The sequence below is a fragment of the Oenanthe melanoleuca genome, chromosome Z (genome assembly GCF_029582105.1).
Source record: "Oenanthe melanoleuca isolate GR-GAL-2019-014 chromosome Z, OMel1.0, whole genome shotgun sequence".
NCBI classification, from domain to species: Eukaryota; Metazoa; Chordata; class Aves; order Passeriformes; family Muscicapidae; genus Oenanthe; species Oenanthe melanoleuca.
The window spans coordinates 24357744-24377104 of NC_079362.1; the positions used below are offsets into that span (position 1 = coordinate 24357744).

Below are 19361 nucleotides of genomic sequence, written 5' to 3' on the forward strand. Positions count from 1 at the left end.
GATAGTCTGAACTATAACATCCTGAGAGGACATGAGAAACTAAGTAGAAGTTCAGAAGCAGAAAAAGCTCTTTGTTTAACCTAAAAATGAGCAACACTGCAGACTGAATTTGTAACAGCCTTATGGTAATGACTAAGGAAAAGCCCAATAAACCAAAACAACAGTAGTACAGAAGAAGGAGAAGAACTTGAAAGACAAGGTATAGAAAGAAAAATTGAAGACTACATTGAAATATTAAGCAAGTTGTACTAGTAATAATCTTTTATTTTTTACAAAAGAAGTAGAAATCTTCTAACAATGCCCAAGTTAGTGAACTACTAGAATACCATTAGGCCCCAGGCCTATGAAAGAGTGATTCAACTTCTCAGTGTGAATATTTTTAAGGACAAAAAAAATTTAAACTGGAAATACCACTGGACCAATCCCACTCAAAAAAGCCTCATGCTTCTTTCCCTCCTGTATTTAAACAAGAATTCATTATTCAGCTGTCTAATTATTTGTATGAATATATTTTTCTCCCTTGTACTGTACATACAGAAGTTCACCAAACAATTATGGAATCTCCCAACATATCTGGAGACATCTATTCTCAATTTATTTATTTTACTCAAACTGCAAGAATTAATTAACATTAAGCTTGTTTCTTTCACATATTTACTGGATTGAGAATGCTTTAGATGTAAACTGTCTGCTGTGCTATTTTAAACCCAGAAACAACTCACATGTGCTGCATTGCTTTAAACTTAGCTTTGAACTTTACCACACTTTCAAATATCTGCACACTACTGTAGAAAAAATAATTCAGTCAAAAAAAGATTGGTGGATAATCTTATTGACATTTTTTACAAGGAAACACTGAAACAAACATAATTTCCTCCTTTTTTTTCACTGCTAGCTGCACATTATGACTAAGAGCTTCAGCACTTTGTTGTGCCACTTTCTTCCTTATCTTGGTATTGTAGACATGCTGCTGGTTCTAGTGGTTAGAGCTGATGTTTCAACAATATCAACTAGAAAAAATCAAAAGGAAGAAAATATTTAGTCCTCTGTGTACCTGCTCTTCCACAAGCTACAAATGATAGGACTGTAATGATACAGTGTTTGTCAATACCTTTTCCTCTATCATAAAACCAGAATGCAATACATAATAATATAATAATAACTACCTCTATCATATTATCAGACACGCTTAATCAGTTGAGTTTTTCATTCCGAAGGAATATGGTCCCAAAGCTTCAGCAACTGCTCCCCAACTTGTGGTTCCAGCTCCTAGAAAGGATCAGGAAATTAGAAAAGTCATAAGCATTGTGCATACAAAAATTTATGTATTAAAAAATCCTTAGAAGAGATTGCTGGTGTTCTTTCTGAAAGAGTTGTTACTTTTGCTATTGTGACATGTATTACAACTATCTCTACAACAAGGGTTCAAAATGAGATTAAAAACTTTCATAAGCAATCCCGGCCTACAGGCTGTTTGGGGTTTTTTGTTTCAGGCAAGATGCCCGTTCTTACAAAAGAATTCCCAATGAACAAACCACCACAAGAACAGATGCACCATTCAATTAATGCCTTCCACAGGTTACTTCTTTATTAAATAAAAATCATTACTTAATGATTTTAATTAAATCCACATCTTCTAAGTTTAATTAAATTAAATGTGGTGGAGAATGCAGAAATGCAGGTCACCGATAATGCAGTGGCTCTTGGTGGAATCACAGACATTAACATAAATCATTTATTTCTGATACTGTTGAGATTGTTTAGGTCTTAAGAGACATTTAGAAGAGAAGCACTCTCAATTTCAGTATGTGCTACATTCCTTTCCCTCTTCTTACAGTATGCTCCTTTCCTCATTTTTACAACTGAAGAGGTTTTGGGGAAGCAGTGAGAAACAATACAAAAGGTTTAGCTCCAGAATCTTGTATCAAGGAGATGTTTCGGGAGGGGACTGAGGAGAATGCAAAAACTGCCACAGAGTATTCTTGTGCAAATTCCTTTCTGGCTTTTTGTAGTCACATTTGGCATTAACAAACTGGAGAACTGTTTTAAGCTTTATTCTACCTCAAATATCAAGATTCTCTTGAGGCTTTATGGAAAATGCAACCCTCTAATTATGAACAGTTATTTGGGTATGACAGACTATCTATCTTATCTTGGGGAACACATCTAAATCAAACAGGAAACAAGCCTCCAGAGATTAAAGAAACAAAAAAAATCCCCATGAACAAAACCCCATTTATTTTGGAAAAATTCAGTTCTAAATATTTTTTTTTAAACAACATTAAGCAAGAAACTGGTTTCATTTTAACAAATCCACTGCTTCAACAGTAATTCTGCATTAGCAGAAGATACAATGAGCACCAAGGAACTGTGATTCAGATGAATGCATACATGAGCACAGCTGAGTTCAAGGCTGAACAAGCTAATGAACAAAACATAGTTCTACCGAGTATAGAAGGCTTAAGAAGAGAATAACTACCTGGCCATCTCTGCTTATTTGTACTTTCTTATTGTCATTCCAAGGGTTGAGCAAATGATGTGCAAACTGAAAAGGAATGCTTTCTTTTTGGATCCATTCCACTTTAAATACACCTCCAAATCCAGCAGATCCCCAGTCCTGACTTTTCTCAGATCCTATTGATGAATCCATTCTAGCAAAACCCTAGAAGAAAAAATTAAATATGAACGAGCAGACATAATGAGAGCATATCTATTTTTGTTGGAATTAAATAAATAACTGAACTTCATATGAAACTTTGAAATTAGTTTCATATGAAATTAGTTTCAAAGTGATTCAAACACTCACTCACATGAAGCTGGATCTTCCAAAATATTTACACCTAGAAAGTTAGATGCATCATTTGTTTTTTTCACTTCAAATATACCTTCTAGAATTTGACCGCAAAGGAGAGATGTTTCAATTAATCTCTCACAATAAGCATTCAGGGGGGTTTTATTCAGCTTTGTAACAAAGGTTGAAAAACTGTTATAAAAACATTTGAAGTGCAAGGTATCAAGATGAATGTTCTACGTCCATTAGCTATTCCTCACTACTTGTACAAAATTCTTTCCAAAATCCATTCCTTCCTTCCCTTGTTTCCCTCTTTGTTAACAAATGTTCATATACAATTAAAAGCATAGAGCTATTCTCCAAAAAAATAAGTCAAAGCTGCTAAAAGTTCCTTCTTTAATGAAGCTGAAAGACATTTCAACAAGACAAGTATTCAGAAAGGAAATGGAAGAAACCACAAAGGCAAGATTGCATCTAACTTACTTAAGGACACCCTTTAAACATACACACCAACAAACCAAAAATAAACCCAGGCCACACACAATGTATCAACTGTTCAGGCAAATTTACTCCAGTTCTGACACTTAGGAGTCCAAGAGATGCAGTGCACTGCTTAAAGCTACCAGCACATACTTCTGCAGTCTTAGACAGCTCAAGCCTTAAATGAAAATCAATGAAAATTAATAAAAGGAACAGAGGAAAAATACAGGTGGGAAGTAGAGACACCTGCATCAAGAGAATATTATAGGAATGTTATTCTTACATTCCCATGAAGATCCAGTGCACTGCCAAAACTGGAAGGGCAAGGCAACATAATCTACCTACATCCTGACTTCAGTGTCCTTCCCTCCCAGCTTTCTTGTCTAAGAGCACTGATGTAACAGCCCATTTTCAGATTCAATTGGCATGCTGAAAATTACTATCTAATATGGCATTTGCCAAATCACTGTACATTTCACCACAATCCTTCTGTGGTATCACCAGCATGTCTATGTTTAGACTGGTTCATTAAATTTTAAGTTCAGCTGACTTCTATTAATAGTTTATAGTATATAAAGAAATAAACTGAACTTTCTTTACTTGGAACAATTGAGTTTAGGAGGCTCTACAACACAGTTAACCTGCAACTTTACACTAGCAGGTCAAAAACTGGCCACAAATTTGTCAGCAAATTGTTGACAAATACCTAACTAAATGTGAATTTTCCAGATGGCTCTGGAAAAATCGTGGTCATGACTTTCCGATTTCCTAACTTTGAGAAACTACAGTTCAAGCAAAACAGTTTTTACTAGAATTTGTATTAAAGGCATATGAGTTTCCCAGCTTTAGAAAGGTGTGACTTGATTGTATCTTCTTGTTCACTTACAATATTTATTTTGGCATGCAGAGAGAAAGGCAGCAATTCCCTGCTTTGTATGGATTGTTGTATGTTCATTCCATTGCTCCTGTTTTATTTATGTATGGTAGAAACATTATTCTGACTCGTTATATTTGGAGGCAATTTAGTTTTATCCTTTGCAGGAAAAACCGAGTTCATTAAAAGGGACTATTTTGGAGAAGAATAAAGTACTCTTCCTCAGCAACCAGAGACATAGCACAATACTCTACTTACTAGAAAGTCAGAAGTCATAAACAAAGCCATTCATACTATACACAGCCATTTGCTGCACTCTCCTAAACCATCAACCACCACCAATAGTTGGAATCAGCCAACGACTCACCTGGAAGTGTCCAGACCCTTGAACAGAAAATATTAAATAAACCATGCTGCTTTCCCAAAAGGCTGCATTCAGTTTTCGTTCATTACTTGGCGTAGTGGACCATATACCCTTCTCCTGAGAAATCTCAATGTTCTGCAAGTTGTTACTTTTCATTATAAAGTAACGAACTGGCCTATTTTGTCTTGGTGAAGGTGATTTGCAAGCCTGCAAGAATTAAATTAAATTAATAAATGCAATAAAATAAACTAGGATTTAGTTCTGAAGTTTTACACACATGCAGACAGACCCTTCACTGAGTTTCTCCCCTCCTCTGCCCTCCCATCTCTAGATTATACAAGAAACATACTATCTATCAGCTGTTCCTGTCAGAATTGACTTATTTAAATATATTTTACATTTTTAAGCACTTTTCCAAATTATAATTCATTCAGAGGGGGAGCAAACAATTACAGCAGAACAGGCCTACATAGTCTAGTGATTAATTACAATTCTTTGAAGTCTGGACAACTTCAGATGACACAAAATTAATCACCCTAGACTGGTAACCTGCAGCACACTTGCATTTCCATTTTCAGGAAACAAATTTTCTACTTGTAACACTGTCTAAATTAAAAAAATACAGGGAGATTTATGAAAACAACCTCACTAAAAATGTATACTTTATTAAATAATCATCAAAAATACTGCCAAGAAGTCATAATGAGGCAGATAACACAAAACTTAGAGAGAATCTGTACCAATGTATGCTGTAACAGAAACAGGAGAAGACAGAATACACAGAGTTCAGAAATATATGTACTGTATACACTGTCACTGCTTATTATACCAAGGTTCAAAAAGAAAAAAAAAAAATAACCCCACCCCTCAAAATTCCATTTTTGTCTACTTTGAACAAGTTTACTTCAGAAGTCTCCAAATAATACTATTTTTACTGTATTAAACTAGTATAACAAGGATATTTATTCTTAATTATCAATTCAAAAACAAATATTATGTGGTTGTTAACAATGAATATCTATGTTAGGGTCTCAATTTATCAATACAATACCTGATAGCTGCTGAAAAATATCATCAAGAGATTCTATTAATTTTGAAAAGCAGAGTAATATGTTTATGAGAATTGTACCTTTCCAGATATTGGAGAACATGGACTAGCACAGGGGCTAGGGAAGCTACTGCTGTCTGCAGACCTCACTGATGATCGATCTGACCTGTCATCAAAAGTTTGTTTGGAGTGCAAAATGTTTTTTCGTTTGTACTTCTTTGGCTGATGAAGTATGGGACGTGCAGACCTCATTAGAACTCTAAAAAGTAAAGGGAGATACACAACAGAGCGTGAGTTTTGCAAGAGGTCACAGAACAATTTATATCTACATATCAGCCTACTTGATGACCACATATATTACAGTAATTCCAAAACATATTTAACACTCTAAAAGAAAGCATGCATTCATTCTGAGTGTTATGGTTAAACCTCTACTGCTACTTCCCAAGGAGCACAACTCATGGGCACTATTTCTGACTGGCCTCCCAAACAGCCAGCATATATATGAAATAGATCTCAATGAAATCACAACTACAGCAAAGTACAGGGCAGCATCAAAGCTTTCAGCTGCATTTATACTGTGTCTTTCTTCATAATACTAGCAGAAATTCAAGTGATGCTTTTATAGATAAATAAATTACAAGCTGCAGTCCCTGGAAGCTCTCAACATCTTACTTTCCAGCATTAGAGGAGTCAGAGAATTCAGTTTCTGCTGTACTTCTCCTGGTGTTGGTTGGCCTCCATGTAGATGCTGAAAGACGATCTTCGGAAGCCAGAGGTCTTGGTCTCTGACCAATTCCTGAAGGCTGCTGCAAACCTGCAGACTGTTCTTCAGCAGTCAAAACAGCTACAACTGCTCTTACAATTGCTTCATCAGCTTGAGACCACAATTTAGAAGGAGCTCGCATACGACGCAGAAATAAGCTATGCCACTTTTGTCTGAGTTGCAACAGCAAACCAGCAGCCTGTAATAAATTTCAGTTCTGTTAAAGACTAATAAAAGTTATATCAGTTAGGCAAAGGATACCCTACATCTCACCTACCAGGCAGCAGCTGGCATTCTGGCAAACTGAAAGGCAAGACTAAGGTCTCAGGGAGCAAAAGAAAACTTTCTATTTAAATTAAGCTGTTACCTTTCCTTTCCTCAGGTCTGTTTCATGCAGTACAGCACAATACTTAAAATTCCATTGTAAATACACAGAATTTTTCATTTTTCACTTTAAAAATTTATCTTCTCTTTAAAAGCAGTCTTTTCATGTCTAACGCCCTTCCGGCCAGTTAAGTTTGTATTTATGGGCTCTTTAGACATACTTGATAGAAAAGGTAGAGTAATTCTGGTTACTCTACCTTCTAACACAACCAGAGCTTTACAATAACCAGAAAACTTATATCTTCAAAGGCTTCTTTTTATAAAATCTGACAGCAATTTTATTTCAGTAGTTCCAGCTTCATTTTAGTGATGCAACTTTAGTCATCCTCACAGAAAAGGAAATACACAATATGCTGTTTTTACTGTTCTCTCAACTCCTGCTCAAATTTTGGTAACTCAGCTCAATCAAGGTCTTGTGTGCTGGGAGAACCACAGAGGCAATACAGGGGACCACAAAGAGCAGAAGGGCCACTATGCAGCCACTACTACCTGCAGCTTTCTGCTCTTTGCATTCATTTTCTTGTGTCTGACAGTTTCTTTAGAATCTCTTAACTTATGGAAATGGATCAAACTGCCAAGCTGGAAATTATACAACATCAGCTTACCCAAAGTGCTTCTGAAGCAGATCCGACAGCAGCTAACTGCTGAGGTTTTCCTGCTTCCAGTGATACATGGGACAGCCCCATTATGACAGTGGAAGAATAATGAGCAGTCTTGCAGTTGGCTAGATGTAAGAGTCGGTCCAAAGTTTCTCTGATCTGCCTCAAGACCATCATCAGAGACTGAGACCCCGGGACCACACCACTCGCTCTGGACAGGAGTTTCTGGCCTGGCCAAGGTGGATGCTTGCCAAGGACTGTTTGTAGGTGTGCCTGGTGCTTGCGCTGCGCTCGAGCAGGGTACTGGCTGTAACATCCTGCTCCTGCACCTGTTTCTTGGAGCAATGATCTCCGCATACAATAGTCCATAAATCTTCCCACCTTTTGGCCAGAGGCCACTCGCTTTGGAAAAAGACTGTAAAAAGGGACTTTCCTAAAGAGACTCTGAGATCTCTTTCTCCCCAATGGATCAAAGATGCGTCTATCAGAAAACTTGAGGACGACGTCCCTTCTCTTGGTAGCTATATCCTCATCTTTTCTCTGTCTCCCTCTCCCCTTTTACTTTGTTTCTTTTACCTCTTTCTCTCTTCTATCGAAAAGCTGAACTCTTGGCACGCAATGAAGTGCATTGCTGTTTGCTGCTGAATAAAACTTGAGTCTCTTGCCTTTTGTCTTTTGCACCCTGGGGTCAAATGAGCCATCACGACTCCCGCTTGGGTTCAGCGGATCGTGCCATTAAACTGATGTCACAGACAGGATTTCTGACAGACAGAAGGGCTGCTGGTTGTGTGTAGTCTGTAACAGGGGAAGGACGTCTTGCCTCAGCTGCACCTCACTGGCCACCTCGACAGGGTGAGCCAGACTAGAAAGCAAGGGGGACATTTCAGATTTCCCGCAAACTGCACACACCTAGGTGAAAAGCATTCCTACACTCATTTGAGGGCTCTGTCTTCAGAAATTCACAAAAGATCTCTTGGTGCAAAAAGGCAGAACTGTGCTGTTCTTTTTTTATTGCTGTCTGTATGGGTACTGACTTTCCCTAAAGTGAGGTGAGAATACTGCACAGGCCGGGGAGTGCATGTGTAACTTTAGTCTGACTGAACACTAATTCTTTCTTCCTTTTTGCTTACAGGTGCAAGAGTTAAGAGTTATGGGTTGTCACAACCCACAGGAAGCCCTAAAACCTGGATGTTGAATATGTGAATTCACACAATTGACCAGCCTGGGCAAAAGAAGATTGAGCCCCTGTTTGTATGTTTTTCAGATTTATTACTGAACTCATGAAATAAAGGTTAACTCATTTAGTATGTTTTCCTGTAAATTTGAGAGATCTAAAGGGATCACAATAGCCATTCTTACAGTAAATTTTTGAGAATCCAACTGTTTTAGGAATCTTTTTAAGATGGTATGGCATAAATATTCTTCTACACAAAACAAGCATGGAAGTGGTAGGTTACATACTTCAGAGTCCAGTTTGAGGTGGAGCCATTCATCCAGCTTCAGTAGCGATGCATTAGAAGTTGATTTGTCTTCCATCTCACTGTCACTGCTATCACTGGATACCCTGCCTCCTGAATTCAGTATAAAACATGCATTAACATTTCTGTATTATTTACATTTACATTCAAACCTTAAGCTGTATAATCAATAATAAGCTAATTTTCCTTCTAAATTTTCACTTAAAATGTAACCATTTGTAAACACGCATTTTCATTTCTGCATATACACCCCAGTGAAGATCTTTGCCTCAGTAAGGAGAACAAGTTCCTAGACCTCTTAAGGGCCCTACTACATAAACACCTACAGTGATGTGATCTGGCTCTTTCAAGTACCTTCATCAGTAACAAGCCCCCCCATTATCAAACTTTCGCCTAAAGCTGGTTGTAAAACTACACATTGCTCTTTGCTTTCTATCTTAGTATAACAATACATATGAAATCCTATTAAGAAAATAAATATATAAATGTACATGACTACTTAGGATTCATTTTTCTTTTTCAAAGTACAATTCAATCAGCATAAACACTATTTTAAGGGTAACAGTTTCACAGCAAGTCAGGAAAGTCAGCTTGGACTCTTCAAACTAGTATTTCTGCAGAACTGACCACCGATAGGATTATTTTTGTTTCTATTCTTAAAGTACTCTATTTAAATATTAAAAAAAGAAATTTTAATAAATTCTCTTCTACCTCTACTTAATAATATGACCAATTGACATTAAAAGTTCTCAGTAAAAAATAATCTTTCAAATGCATGTGTCCATTGGAAGCAATATGATTATTTGCCATGTTAACTGTAACTGCACTATCCAGTTTGAATAATCTGGTTCAAAGTACCAAATAAATGAGGCTGTAGAAGAAATACACACACTACAATTCTCAGCATTAGTACTGTCTTTAAACATTTTGGTTGTATTTTTTATTTTTTAAAAAACTGTACTGTAATTTCTGAGCCTCCAGAACCATGAACGTTATGAACTTACAAGAATTCACAAAACTCAAGATATTTGTTACACAGCCTATAAATTATTCCTGAACACCTACAGGAACTATATATAGCTTTGTCATTTTAAGAATTAGCCAAAATATGTAGAAAATAGACTTGAAAATTAAGTTTTCCAAATCACATACTAGTATAATACCAATGCAAACATTCGAAATCCAAGCTTCAGTATACCTTGACAGGATGCAGATGCCTGTAAAGCACTACTTGGTAACCTAGCTGGTCCGCAGAAGAGAGCCACAGTGATGGGTGTTACAACAGAACAGCACCTGATGTTTGCTATCCTGTGAGCTCTCGTCATTTCGTCATATATCACCCAGTCAGTAGGGAGGGCCTGAACAGCTGCAGTTTGGCCATTCACTGGGGGAATCTGTGCAGGAGCAAATAAGACTAGGCTATTTTATTGTCTACGTGTACTCGAAACAAATTTTAACTTAGCTCTTACTATATGTATGTAGAAATAATATTTGCATATATAAAAATAAAAAAAGCACAAGCATATTCAACTAGACTTACAAGTTATCCTGTCACCTTGAAACAAAGTATTTTGCTTTAAAAGAGGATCTAAAGAAATACCAGTTTCAGAGCAGAACCTTTTCCTCATAACAATCAGCAGAGATTGTTACCTTTTCAAAATACTTTTATATCTAGCTTTTTCTTTGTACTATTTTGTCTTGTTCCACTTAGCAGAACTAACTGAAATACCAGAAAAATAAACTTCAATTTTTCATTCTATCACCGGCCAGAAAAAACATTTTCTAAAAAGTTTGAAGTGGCTTTACCTTTTTATACTGAGGCTGACTAAGAACAGAGGTAGGATGAAATCGCACTTTCTTCTCCTTTGGTGCAGTTAAAACCAGGCTCTGTCTGTCTACATGCACAAGATTGGGATACATCCCAGCCACTAAGGCAGCTTTAACTACAGCCCAGTTTTCAGAGTTAGCATTAACATCTCTAATATCGGCTCCTCCTCTGGCTCTAACAAAACCTGAAGAAATAAAGAGATCAAAACTGTATTATATTTGTTTGTATTTAAGATTTACTTTTTTTGCTCCTCAAAAGGAATTTGTAAAAAAAAAAAGAAATAAACTACAAATTAGTTGCATTTTTTACAACTGCCAACATTAACAGCACCAAGAGGAAATTCTTACACTGAATTTCTTCCTGGTAAGGGGTTTCATGCTACTGTAGAATAGAAATACTTTGTACAATACTTCTTTACCTAAGAGAGTATTAGAAATTGCGTAGTTTAATTTCAACTTGCTTACAATTTAGCGTGAGTGGACTCTGCTCAAAACCTAGTGTAGGTGAACTTTAAATATAGTGTAGGTGAACTGTTTGTTAGCATGAACAGCTAAGCAGGGGAAGTAACAGATACCTCTATAATAAAGGATGAGACCTTGGAGGGCCACACAAGTGGCTCAAGCTGGAATATAAGAGCAGGTAATGGGCTGCCCACATTGAGGCAGTAGGAGAACCCAGACCATGAACTGCCAGTGGATCAAGAGGAGCATGTGAGGCACAAGCAGGGCACATGAAGGTTGGGCACACTGACAGCAAGGGTTAAAGGGACTTCTTTATTCAGGACACTCTCCAGGGACATCCAGCTTCAGCTGAAATTAACTGACTCTGCCCCAGAACCTAGGGTCTGAACTCATTTTAACAACTGCCTCAGGAAAAAGTTCACTAGAAAATAAAAACCCAAAGAAACATGTCTCACACTGCAAGACAGTAGGACATTCAGGATGTTTACAGTTATGCCAGGTGTTCCCCAGCCACATTTCTCACCCTAGCATCTCCCCCATACCCAGCATGAATATGTAATGGTCTTTTTCAAATTAAGGAAGGAAAATGACAAGTGAACACTATTCTCCTTACAATTTGCACACAATTCTAAAATTATGTTAGAACTTTTTCCAACCTATTTACCTGAGGCTCTAAGCTGGCCAAGCAACTGTGTTCTCATTCCTACAATGATCTGCATTGTGGCTTGAGACAAGAAGTTCTTTTCACAGAAGGCTCTCTCCCAGCCATCACTGCGGGCCTTCTGCCATGCCTGTAAAGAATAATTTTTTAACATTTGCCTATAAATTTAAATGTCTAAAATTTAAAAATACATATTTTTAAATGTTACATTTAAGTCAATAAAATTAACCAAAGTAAATGTATTAAATCTGGTTTTTTAATTTAACTACTAGATTTCTTTTCACCATTTCCTAACTGAAACATTATTTTAAGTTCATTCTGTTATTATAGATATCACTATGTAAAGATTGCTATTTTAAGTTACCAATATTATAGGATATAAAGTGGCATCTTGCAGGAAATCACAAAATTTAACCAGGTTTGAAAACATCAGAGAAAATGTGTCCCTCAGAAATCTGAGAGTCCAATATAGAGGAAAGCCACAGTCTAACGTTCTACATCCAGCTTGGCTGGTACATCATTCCCTCTGATGTGTGCACAGTCCTCCTTCCAAAGGGTACCTGGAAAGCCCTGAGTAGCACCATGTGGTCACTGAAGGTTCCTGCAGTAAAACGCTTCCTACACAGCATGGCCGCACGCTTTTGAGAGGCCAGTGTGGGCAGCACGAAAGGGTCTCGGTAGGCAAGAGCACAAGCAATGGTGAGAACAGGGTCCAGACACTTCAAAACAACGGCGCACAGCACCATTTTACCGAGGTGTGGCTCCACTGGCAATTCGGTGAGATGATAACCAAGCTCAGTGAGATCTTCCCAAGGGTCCATGGCATCTATAGTCTGTGTGAAAAAAGAAAGAAGGTGGGGATGCAGGGACAAAGGGAAGAAGGGGAAAGGGAGCAAAATTAATTTACAACAAAAGCGGAAAGGATACAAATATTGGACATTACCTACATTTGCTCTCAAACACTAAAGAAGCAAGTCAAACTAATTTCAGTTCAAGATGAGATTTTACAGCAGTCCTTTCCCTTAACATGGAAAAATACATACACACACACAAAATGAAAACAAACAAAAATTCAAAGCATCCTTACGTTAAGTGAAAAAGACTTTCAGTACAATTAAAGGTCAGTAAGGTATGTTACCACACCACAGATACTAATTAAACACAATTCCCATCTGAATGTATTCCTCTGCTGACCTTGAGCATTTGCAGAGCATTTTTCACAATTAAAGCTGGTGGAGGATCAGGAGCTTTCATAAGGAAGTCAACAACTGGACAATTAATTGGAGCCAGAAGTTTTGTGTGTAAACAAAGCTCCTGCAAGTTAAAAAGAAGAAAAATACTAGTAAGGTTTGGGAAAGAGAAAATACTTTCACACAAAATGCTATTTTGGAGTTCTGCATTTCTTAAAAGGTATAACTTCTGCATAAACACGAACCTGAAGTGGCATTCTTAGAAGTTCTGGAGTCTGAAATTCCAACATGTTCTCAAAACGGAGCCTACTAAAGAGACGAAAACAGACTCCAGGCTGACAGCGCCCAGCCCTGGAAAATAAAATGTGGGAGGCTGTGAAAATTAGAATTTCTTTTTTTAAAAAAATGAACCAAACAAAAAACAACCCACACAAACTCAGAATGCAAGTGCAGAAGAAGGTCTAAGAGAAAGGTAATTTCGTTGTTCAGAGGAAGTCCCTCATATTGAAAGAGTTTTCCGGTACATTAATTGTTTTTGACAGTATGGAAATTTATATAATTTTATTATAAAAAAATACTCCTAGTAATTATTTTAATTTTAACCCTACACTGAAAAATTTGGAGAAAAAAGGTCAGACCCTATCTAAATAAAGTGATATAATTTTTTTGCTAACTTGAAATAAATCCAAATCTTGGCCATCTTGTGCCATAAGGACTCTAAGTTGCAAACTTTCTTTCCTCCTCTTCAAATTCCCCAGTCAGAAGTCTAGATGTAAATGGTAGAATGCAAATCATACAACGTGTGAATGAAGGAACAGAGACAGAAAGTGCTCACAATTCATGCTCAAAAACCTGGAGAGTAATGACAACATCATGTCTCCAAAGAGGCATTTGCTGCTATCAACACACATAACTTCCCAGCCCTCATTCACTGTGCTGGGAAGAGTATAATAATAGCCTGTTATGTCATGAATACTTTGGAGATCGTCAACCAGGAATCACTGCTCAGTGTCACTTCTAAAGAAAGGATGTCAGGGTATCAATTAAAAACTAGCAGTGGGCAGTCCTTTGCCCACAGACAAGTTACTGTGGCTGTGGGTGCTACATGCCAGAAAGAGAAGTTCAGTTCATGGGGAACAATAACCTAGACCTAATGTAAGTTCTGGGGCATTCTTGAGAGCCACTTTTCTATATCTTGGGAAGTTACTCCAAGAAAATACATGCTGACTCCTAATTTACTACAGAGAAGTATTAATCATTGTTCAATATGATACTGGATCTAGGCTAGAAACATTACCCAATGTGACTGCTATAGGTTTGTACTTTACTGTTAACATAGGGATGGTGGGTATCTGCAAAATAAAAATAAGTGTGAAGCATTTATTACCTGCCTTTTCTCTGGATAGCACTGGCTTTTGAAATCCACACCATTTTTAGCATTGTAACACAACTCAGTGCATCAAAAGACTTCTATAAAAGCAGAGCAAGGAACATAAAACTATTAACCATGATATATGAAATAAAAGTTATTAGTAAGCTTTTAACAGAAGTTCTTTAAAAAGCAGAAAAAATAATTTGACCAAACACCAGCAGCTTCTGGCACAAAGGTATGCTCTGAAGGATTTCCTTTCAACTGAATTTGTAATAGATGTTTTGCATTATCTTTGTGCTAAAGTACCCAAAACTGAAGTTTTCTTTCTAGTCAGAAGTTAATTTTGAGTCAATAAAAGATATGGACTGTATTTCAAATTATCACAAATCAGGAAAAAAAATGTTACTGTATTGATTAAAGTTTTCTTCCTTGTCTCACTTCGAAATTAAATTCTTATTTTTTTACATTTGATGCAAAATTACAGAAAAATTGTATTGCCATAGGAACTTTAGAAATTTGGCATGTATCTCCCCTATGAAATCCAACTTCATTTTCAAAGCCATACAAAAGCCACACATCAGAAGCAATACTTAAAAACTTAACAGATTTGATCTGGAGATGACACAGAAATAGGACAAAGGGAACTCCCAGTGCTCTCTTAAATCTCAGGGACATGGCAGTCTAAATAGATAGACTTGTTTGAAAAAAACTAACAGAAATTGCAAATTAAAAAAAATGTATCAACATTTAAATCTACAATAGTTTTTAGAAGGTTTAATAACAGCTAATTATTTACAGAATTTGTCATAAAACGAAGGTCAAAACTTCTCAGTGATCTTTGTTACTTGACATGCTCTAGCTCTCAGCCTACTATAAAAAGAGTACTCTAAAAATTACCTATTATATATTATAGAATAACACTTACAAGTTTACTTGTTACAGAAAGTTTTAACCAATCATACCTCTTTCACCTTGCCTGAGTCAATAACAAATACAACATCATTGACTGTTATGCTGGTTTCTGCTATATTTGTAGAAAGAATCTGCAAATAAAACGATAAACAACCAAAACTATAGTTAAAAGCAAACACAAAAGAGATTAATATAGTATCTAACAAAGTCCTCTAAAACTCACTATTTTGCGCACACCAGGAGGTGAACTTTTAAGTACTTTCTTCTGATCTGAAGTCTGCATATTTGAATGAAGCATGAAAACCTGATATCTAATCCAAGACAAAGAGCATATATAAGTATTTTTCAAAGATACAATGAAAACCTCAACCATAGGAACCAGAGGCTTTACCTGTGAGCATCGTCAGCAAATCTCCTGTCATCAAAAAGAATACGGTCCCTCAGGCTAACTATCTCATCATATCCAGGAAGAAATATTAAAATCGCTCCTGAAAAAGAAGTGGGTTTGCAGAGTTAAGCAGCAAATTCACTTAAAATATCTATCAGTACTGTGCAGACAAACACTTGGAAGGTTCTACCTATTCAGTGTTTCCAAAAGAAGGGCAGGCTTCATCAAAGGCTGAATGTATAGTTTTTAACTGGGAGTGTGTGTCTATACTTACCAGTCCCACAATTATGACAGATGTTGTAAAGTAAGTGCATAATGAGGTCCAGATCCACTTTTTCATCATCAAAACTGTGATGATAAGCTGTCAACAGCTCTCTGTCCTCTGCACTAAGGTCATTACCACTTGTTTGGACCAGAGAACTTTCATCCAGATTTCCAAACCCTGCTGAAGCACTAAAATAGACAAATGCACAGACCAAAGTCAAGGCTGTTTGTTTCAGGTTTGCATTCAGCCACCAACTAAACTTACATCAACACCAACAAGACTACTCCTTCCAAATCCTAATTTTGAAGAGTAGCAGAAACAAAACACTATTACTGTCCACTGATTGAAACTTCAATTTTTAGCATAACTTTGATTTTCTTACTCTTTATTGAAACAAAGCCATAAGAAAAGTGTCAGAACTCAAAATATAAAGACAAGTACTTGTTTACCTGTTAAATAAGAAGTATTTAAAAGAAATGTATTTCCCAAATGTTTTTCCCCACAAGCAGGTACTACGCAAACTGAAACTATACTAAAAAGTGTTTAAAAAATATTGGTCTCTACAAAATGATAACTGAACTGTAACTGTAAGTTAATCAGAAACCAAATCTTGAAAGACCTAGTACAGATGTTACTTCTATTGAGTTTCTTTAATATGGCTACTGTGTATAGACAACAATGTAGAGACAAAAATGCAACAGATTTGTTTCCTAAATAAGCATCTGAAATTAAAATGGTACATGGTAGAATCAGTATCTCTGTCTATTTAAGTCACTACACTCATCCTGCTAGACATATAATCATGATGGCAATACCCACATCAAAATGATAATGATAATAATAATAATAATATGAAAGAAATCCACATGACTCTAACTATATTTATTCTAGTATTTGCACAAATGCACTGAATACAAACACACATTGTTTTTTAAACATTCTTGGTCTCAAGTAAATCCTGCTACTTCAGTCAGATTTGAAGGCATAAAAAACTAAAAACTGCCCTGATTAGAAGACAAAATGCAAATTGCCCTTCAACATTTACCTTCAACTATTTCTTGCAAAGCAGTTATAGCTCACCTGTAGGATTCCAACAGGTCAACAATCTCTGTTTGTCCAAAGCGCTTAGCCCAGTCCACAGCCATCCTGAAAGAGTACACAGAAAACTTTCCTAAACTTCTCGCTTCGAAAGACACACAGCCTAAGACTCTGAATTAAGAATTCAGTTTATAATTTCCAGAACACAAAGCGATGAACAGAAGTTAGAAAATGTTTCGAATGTCAAAATTTATTATTGCTTACATAATCTGTTAAATTAGTAACTAGTTTAAATGTTATAGAAATTTCTTTCTCATTTGTATATCAACAAGTAAATCTGTGTTTTGGTTTGTCTGTTTGTTTTTACCAGCCGTTGGATGATCTGCAGTGGATATTTGCTCCCATACTGATCAGCTGCTCTACTTGACTCAAAAAGCCTCTCCCTGAAGCAATCATTAGTGCAGTCGCACTGGTTTCACTGTGCCTATAATCAACTGAAAATTACAAATAAACAAATAAACAAATATATCAGCAAACCAAATAAAAACATTCTTACTTTTTCACCGAAATGCAGTATGAATATGGCTTATATGACTCTGAAAATCCAGGCCAGAGAGAATTATTTTTCTGACCTCATCCCACCACTCAGCTCATGTGAATTTAATACTACTTTAGACACACCATAGTATCTGTTAATACTTCAAAACAATTCATTAATTCTGCTACTTCTATTCACTTTTCCAAAAGGCATCAGAATTCAAACCTAATAACATTTGAAACAGGAGATAAAGTAGCCACAAAAATTCAAGTAATTTTAGTGGGTTTTTTTATGTAATAGAATGACAGACTTACCACTGACATTTTCAGTTAAAATGAGATGGAACACTTGAGCAAATGCATCAATATCTTTATGCAACCAGATATCAGAAAGACAAGAATCCATTTCTTTTATTATCCATTGTTCAAGGCAATTCACATCTTTTTCAGTCTGAAGAGAAAGAAGAGTATCGAAAGATGGATGATTTCCAAGACTTATCTTTAGTCTCATGTATCACACATGAAGAAACTGAACAGTTGCTTTTCCAAGTAACAATCAGAAATCCAGCATTCAGGTTAAAATTAAAGCATTCAGCTAGTTAAAGCATTTATAGTATCATATGCAAGTACTTAAAGCAATGGCAGTTCAACCATTTAAGCTGAAAAAAGTTGTGTATAAACCATTGTAAGTGAAAAGCACACTGCAGCTAGAGTAGTTGATGATAATTTAAAAAAAAATCTATGAAATATGTTAATACCCTACAAGAAATTCTACAGAAGTAGAAGTTGTATCTTCAGAAAACAGTTTTTAAAGCAGATTTAAACATACCTCCCAACAAAAGGAAAAACTTACCAGTTGATTAAATACTGTGTCACCATCATCACCTAACAGACTACATTCTTCAGTTGCCCTTGGGACAGGTCTCGGTCTCTGAGGTTCCAGCTTTCTATTATTTTCTTGAGCAGAACACCACTCAGTAAGAGTGCTTTGCTGTTTTTCTTCTACAATGCGTAACAGATTTCCATGAAAAGTTTTACAGTCATAGTAATTATCCATTAATTTCAGCTTAAAAAAACAGCTTTATCTAATCACAAAGTTAAAATTATTTGATCTCTTATTTAATGTAGAACATTGCTACCAGTCCAATATAAATTCCATGATTAAGGGCACCCAAAGTGCACCACTACAAACATCTGCTCTAAGAACAAGGTAAGAAATACCATTTGGCTGCTTAACTCATTAAGCCTGCAACCTGCTGCATCCAAACAAGCTTCCTAAGTAATTCTACACAATTCTCAATCCAGATCTTTCTCCAGAAGTGAAACTCCAAAGACGAGTGATATAACTCTTGCATTCAACAACTAATTTTTGTGTACAGATAAAAGAAACAGTAGAATCCATCAGTGCCTCAACTGAGCTTCTCTACCCTCAGTGATCAGGGCCGAGCACTATGACAAATGTGTAGTTTTCTATTTTTTTTAATACTCATGAGGATCCTTACTTTCAGCTATCAGGAAAAATTCTCAAATACTATGATCAATATACCCAAATACTTACCAATAAAAAAGAACCCCTTGTATTTGTTTCATGTGTGTTACTGATCCTTGACCTGAATATGTTACATGCATCCATGTCTGAAGAATGCATTGAAAAATATTAATAGTAGAAACTGTGTCCATGCAAGACGTACAAAATCCTGCCTTCTCTAATGGCTGCACTTAAATGTCAGCATATTGTATCTTATGTTTCTATACTTTTCATGCGGGCAATGCCCCCACATCTGTAATTCTACTTCATAATAATTAGGAAAAATACAATATTTATCAATTGAAAGAAGTAAGAATATAACCACTGAAAGTAAAAATATTTTTGCAACTGCAATTTATGTCAACAACATAAATACAGAGTTCTAAAGATACTTGCT

At 36.2% G+C, this 19361-nt stretch overlaps 1 protein-coding gene across 1 annotated transcript in view; it reads right to left on the reverse strand.

Annotated features, from left to right (window-relative positions):
- Positions 1-232: 232 nt before the first annotated feature.
- LOC130264849 (3'-5' RNA helicase YTHDC2-like) overlaps positions 233-19361 on the reverse strand; it is a 30439-nt gene continuing 11310 nt past the window's right edge. The window contains exons 9-30 of the mRNA XM_056513424.1: positions 18290-18438; positions 17752-17887; positions 17267-17393; positions 16942-17007; positions 15871-16049; positions 15600-15696; positions 15432-15519; positions 15259-15339; positions 14312-14394; positions 13170-13275; positions 12929-13048; positions 12295-12567; positions 11738-11864; positions 10591-10796; positions 9983-10178; positions 8768-8877; positions 6233-6522; positions 5639-5816; positions 4513-4716; positions 2480-2662; positions 1167-1269; positions 233-1010 (exon numbers count right to left, since the gene is read on the reverse strand). Coding sequence (XP_056369399.1) covers positions 1207-1269; positions 2480-2662; positions 4513-4716; positions 5639-5816; positions 6233-6522; positions 8768-8877; positions 9983-10178; positions 10591-10796; positions 11738-11864; positions 12295-12567; positions 12929-13048; positions 13170-13275; positions 14312-14394; positions 15259-15339; positions 15432-15519; positions 15600-15696; positions 15871-16049; positions 16942-17007; positions 17267-17393; positions 17752-17887; positions 18290-18438 — 3062 coding nt within the window. The 3' untranslated portion in view covers positions 233-1010; positions 1167-1206. The remainder of the gene's footprint in view (positions 1011-1166; positions 1270-2479; positions 2663-4512; positions 4717-5638; positions 5817-6232; positions 6523-8767; positions 8878-9982; positions 10179-10590; positions 10797-11737; positions 11865-12294; positions 12568-12928; positions 13049-13169; positions 13276-14311; positions 14395-15258; positions 15340-15431; positions 15520-15599; positions 15697-15870; positions 16050-16941; positions 17008-17266; positions 17394-17751; positions 17888-18289; positions 18439-19361) is intronic.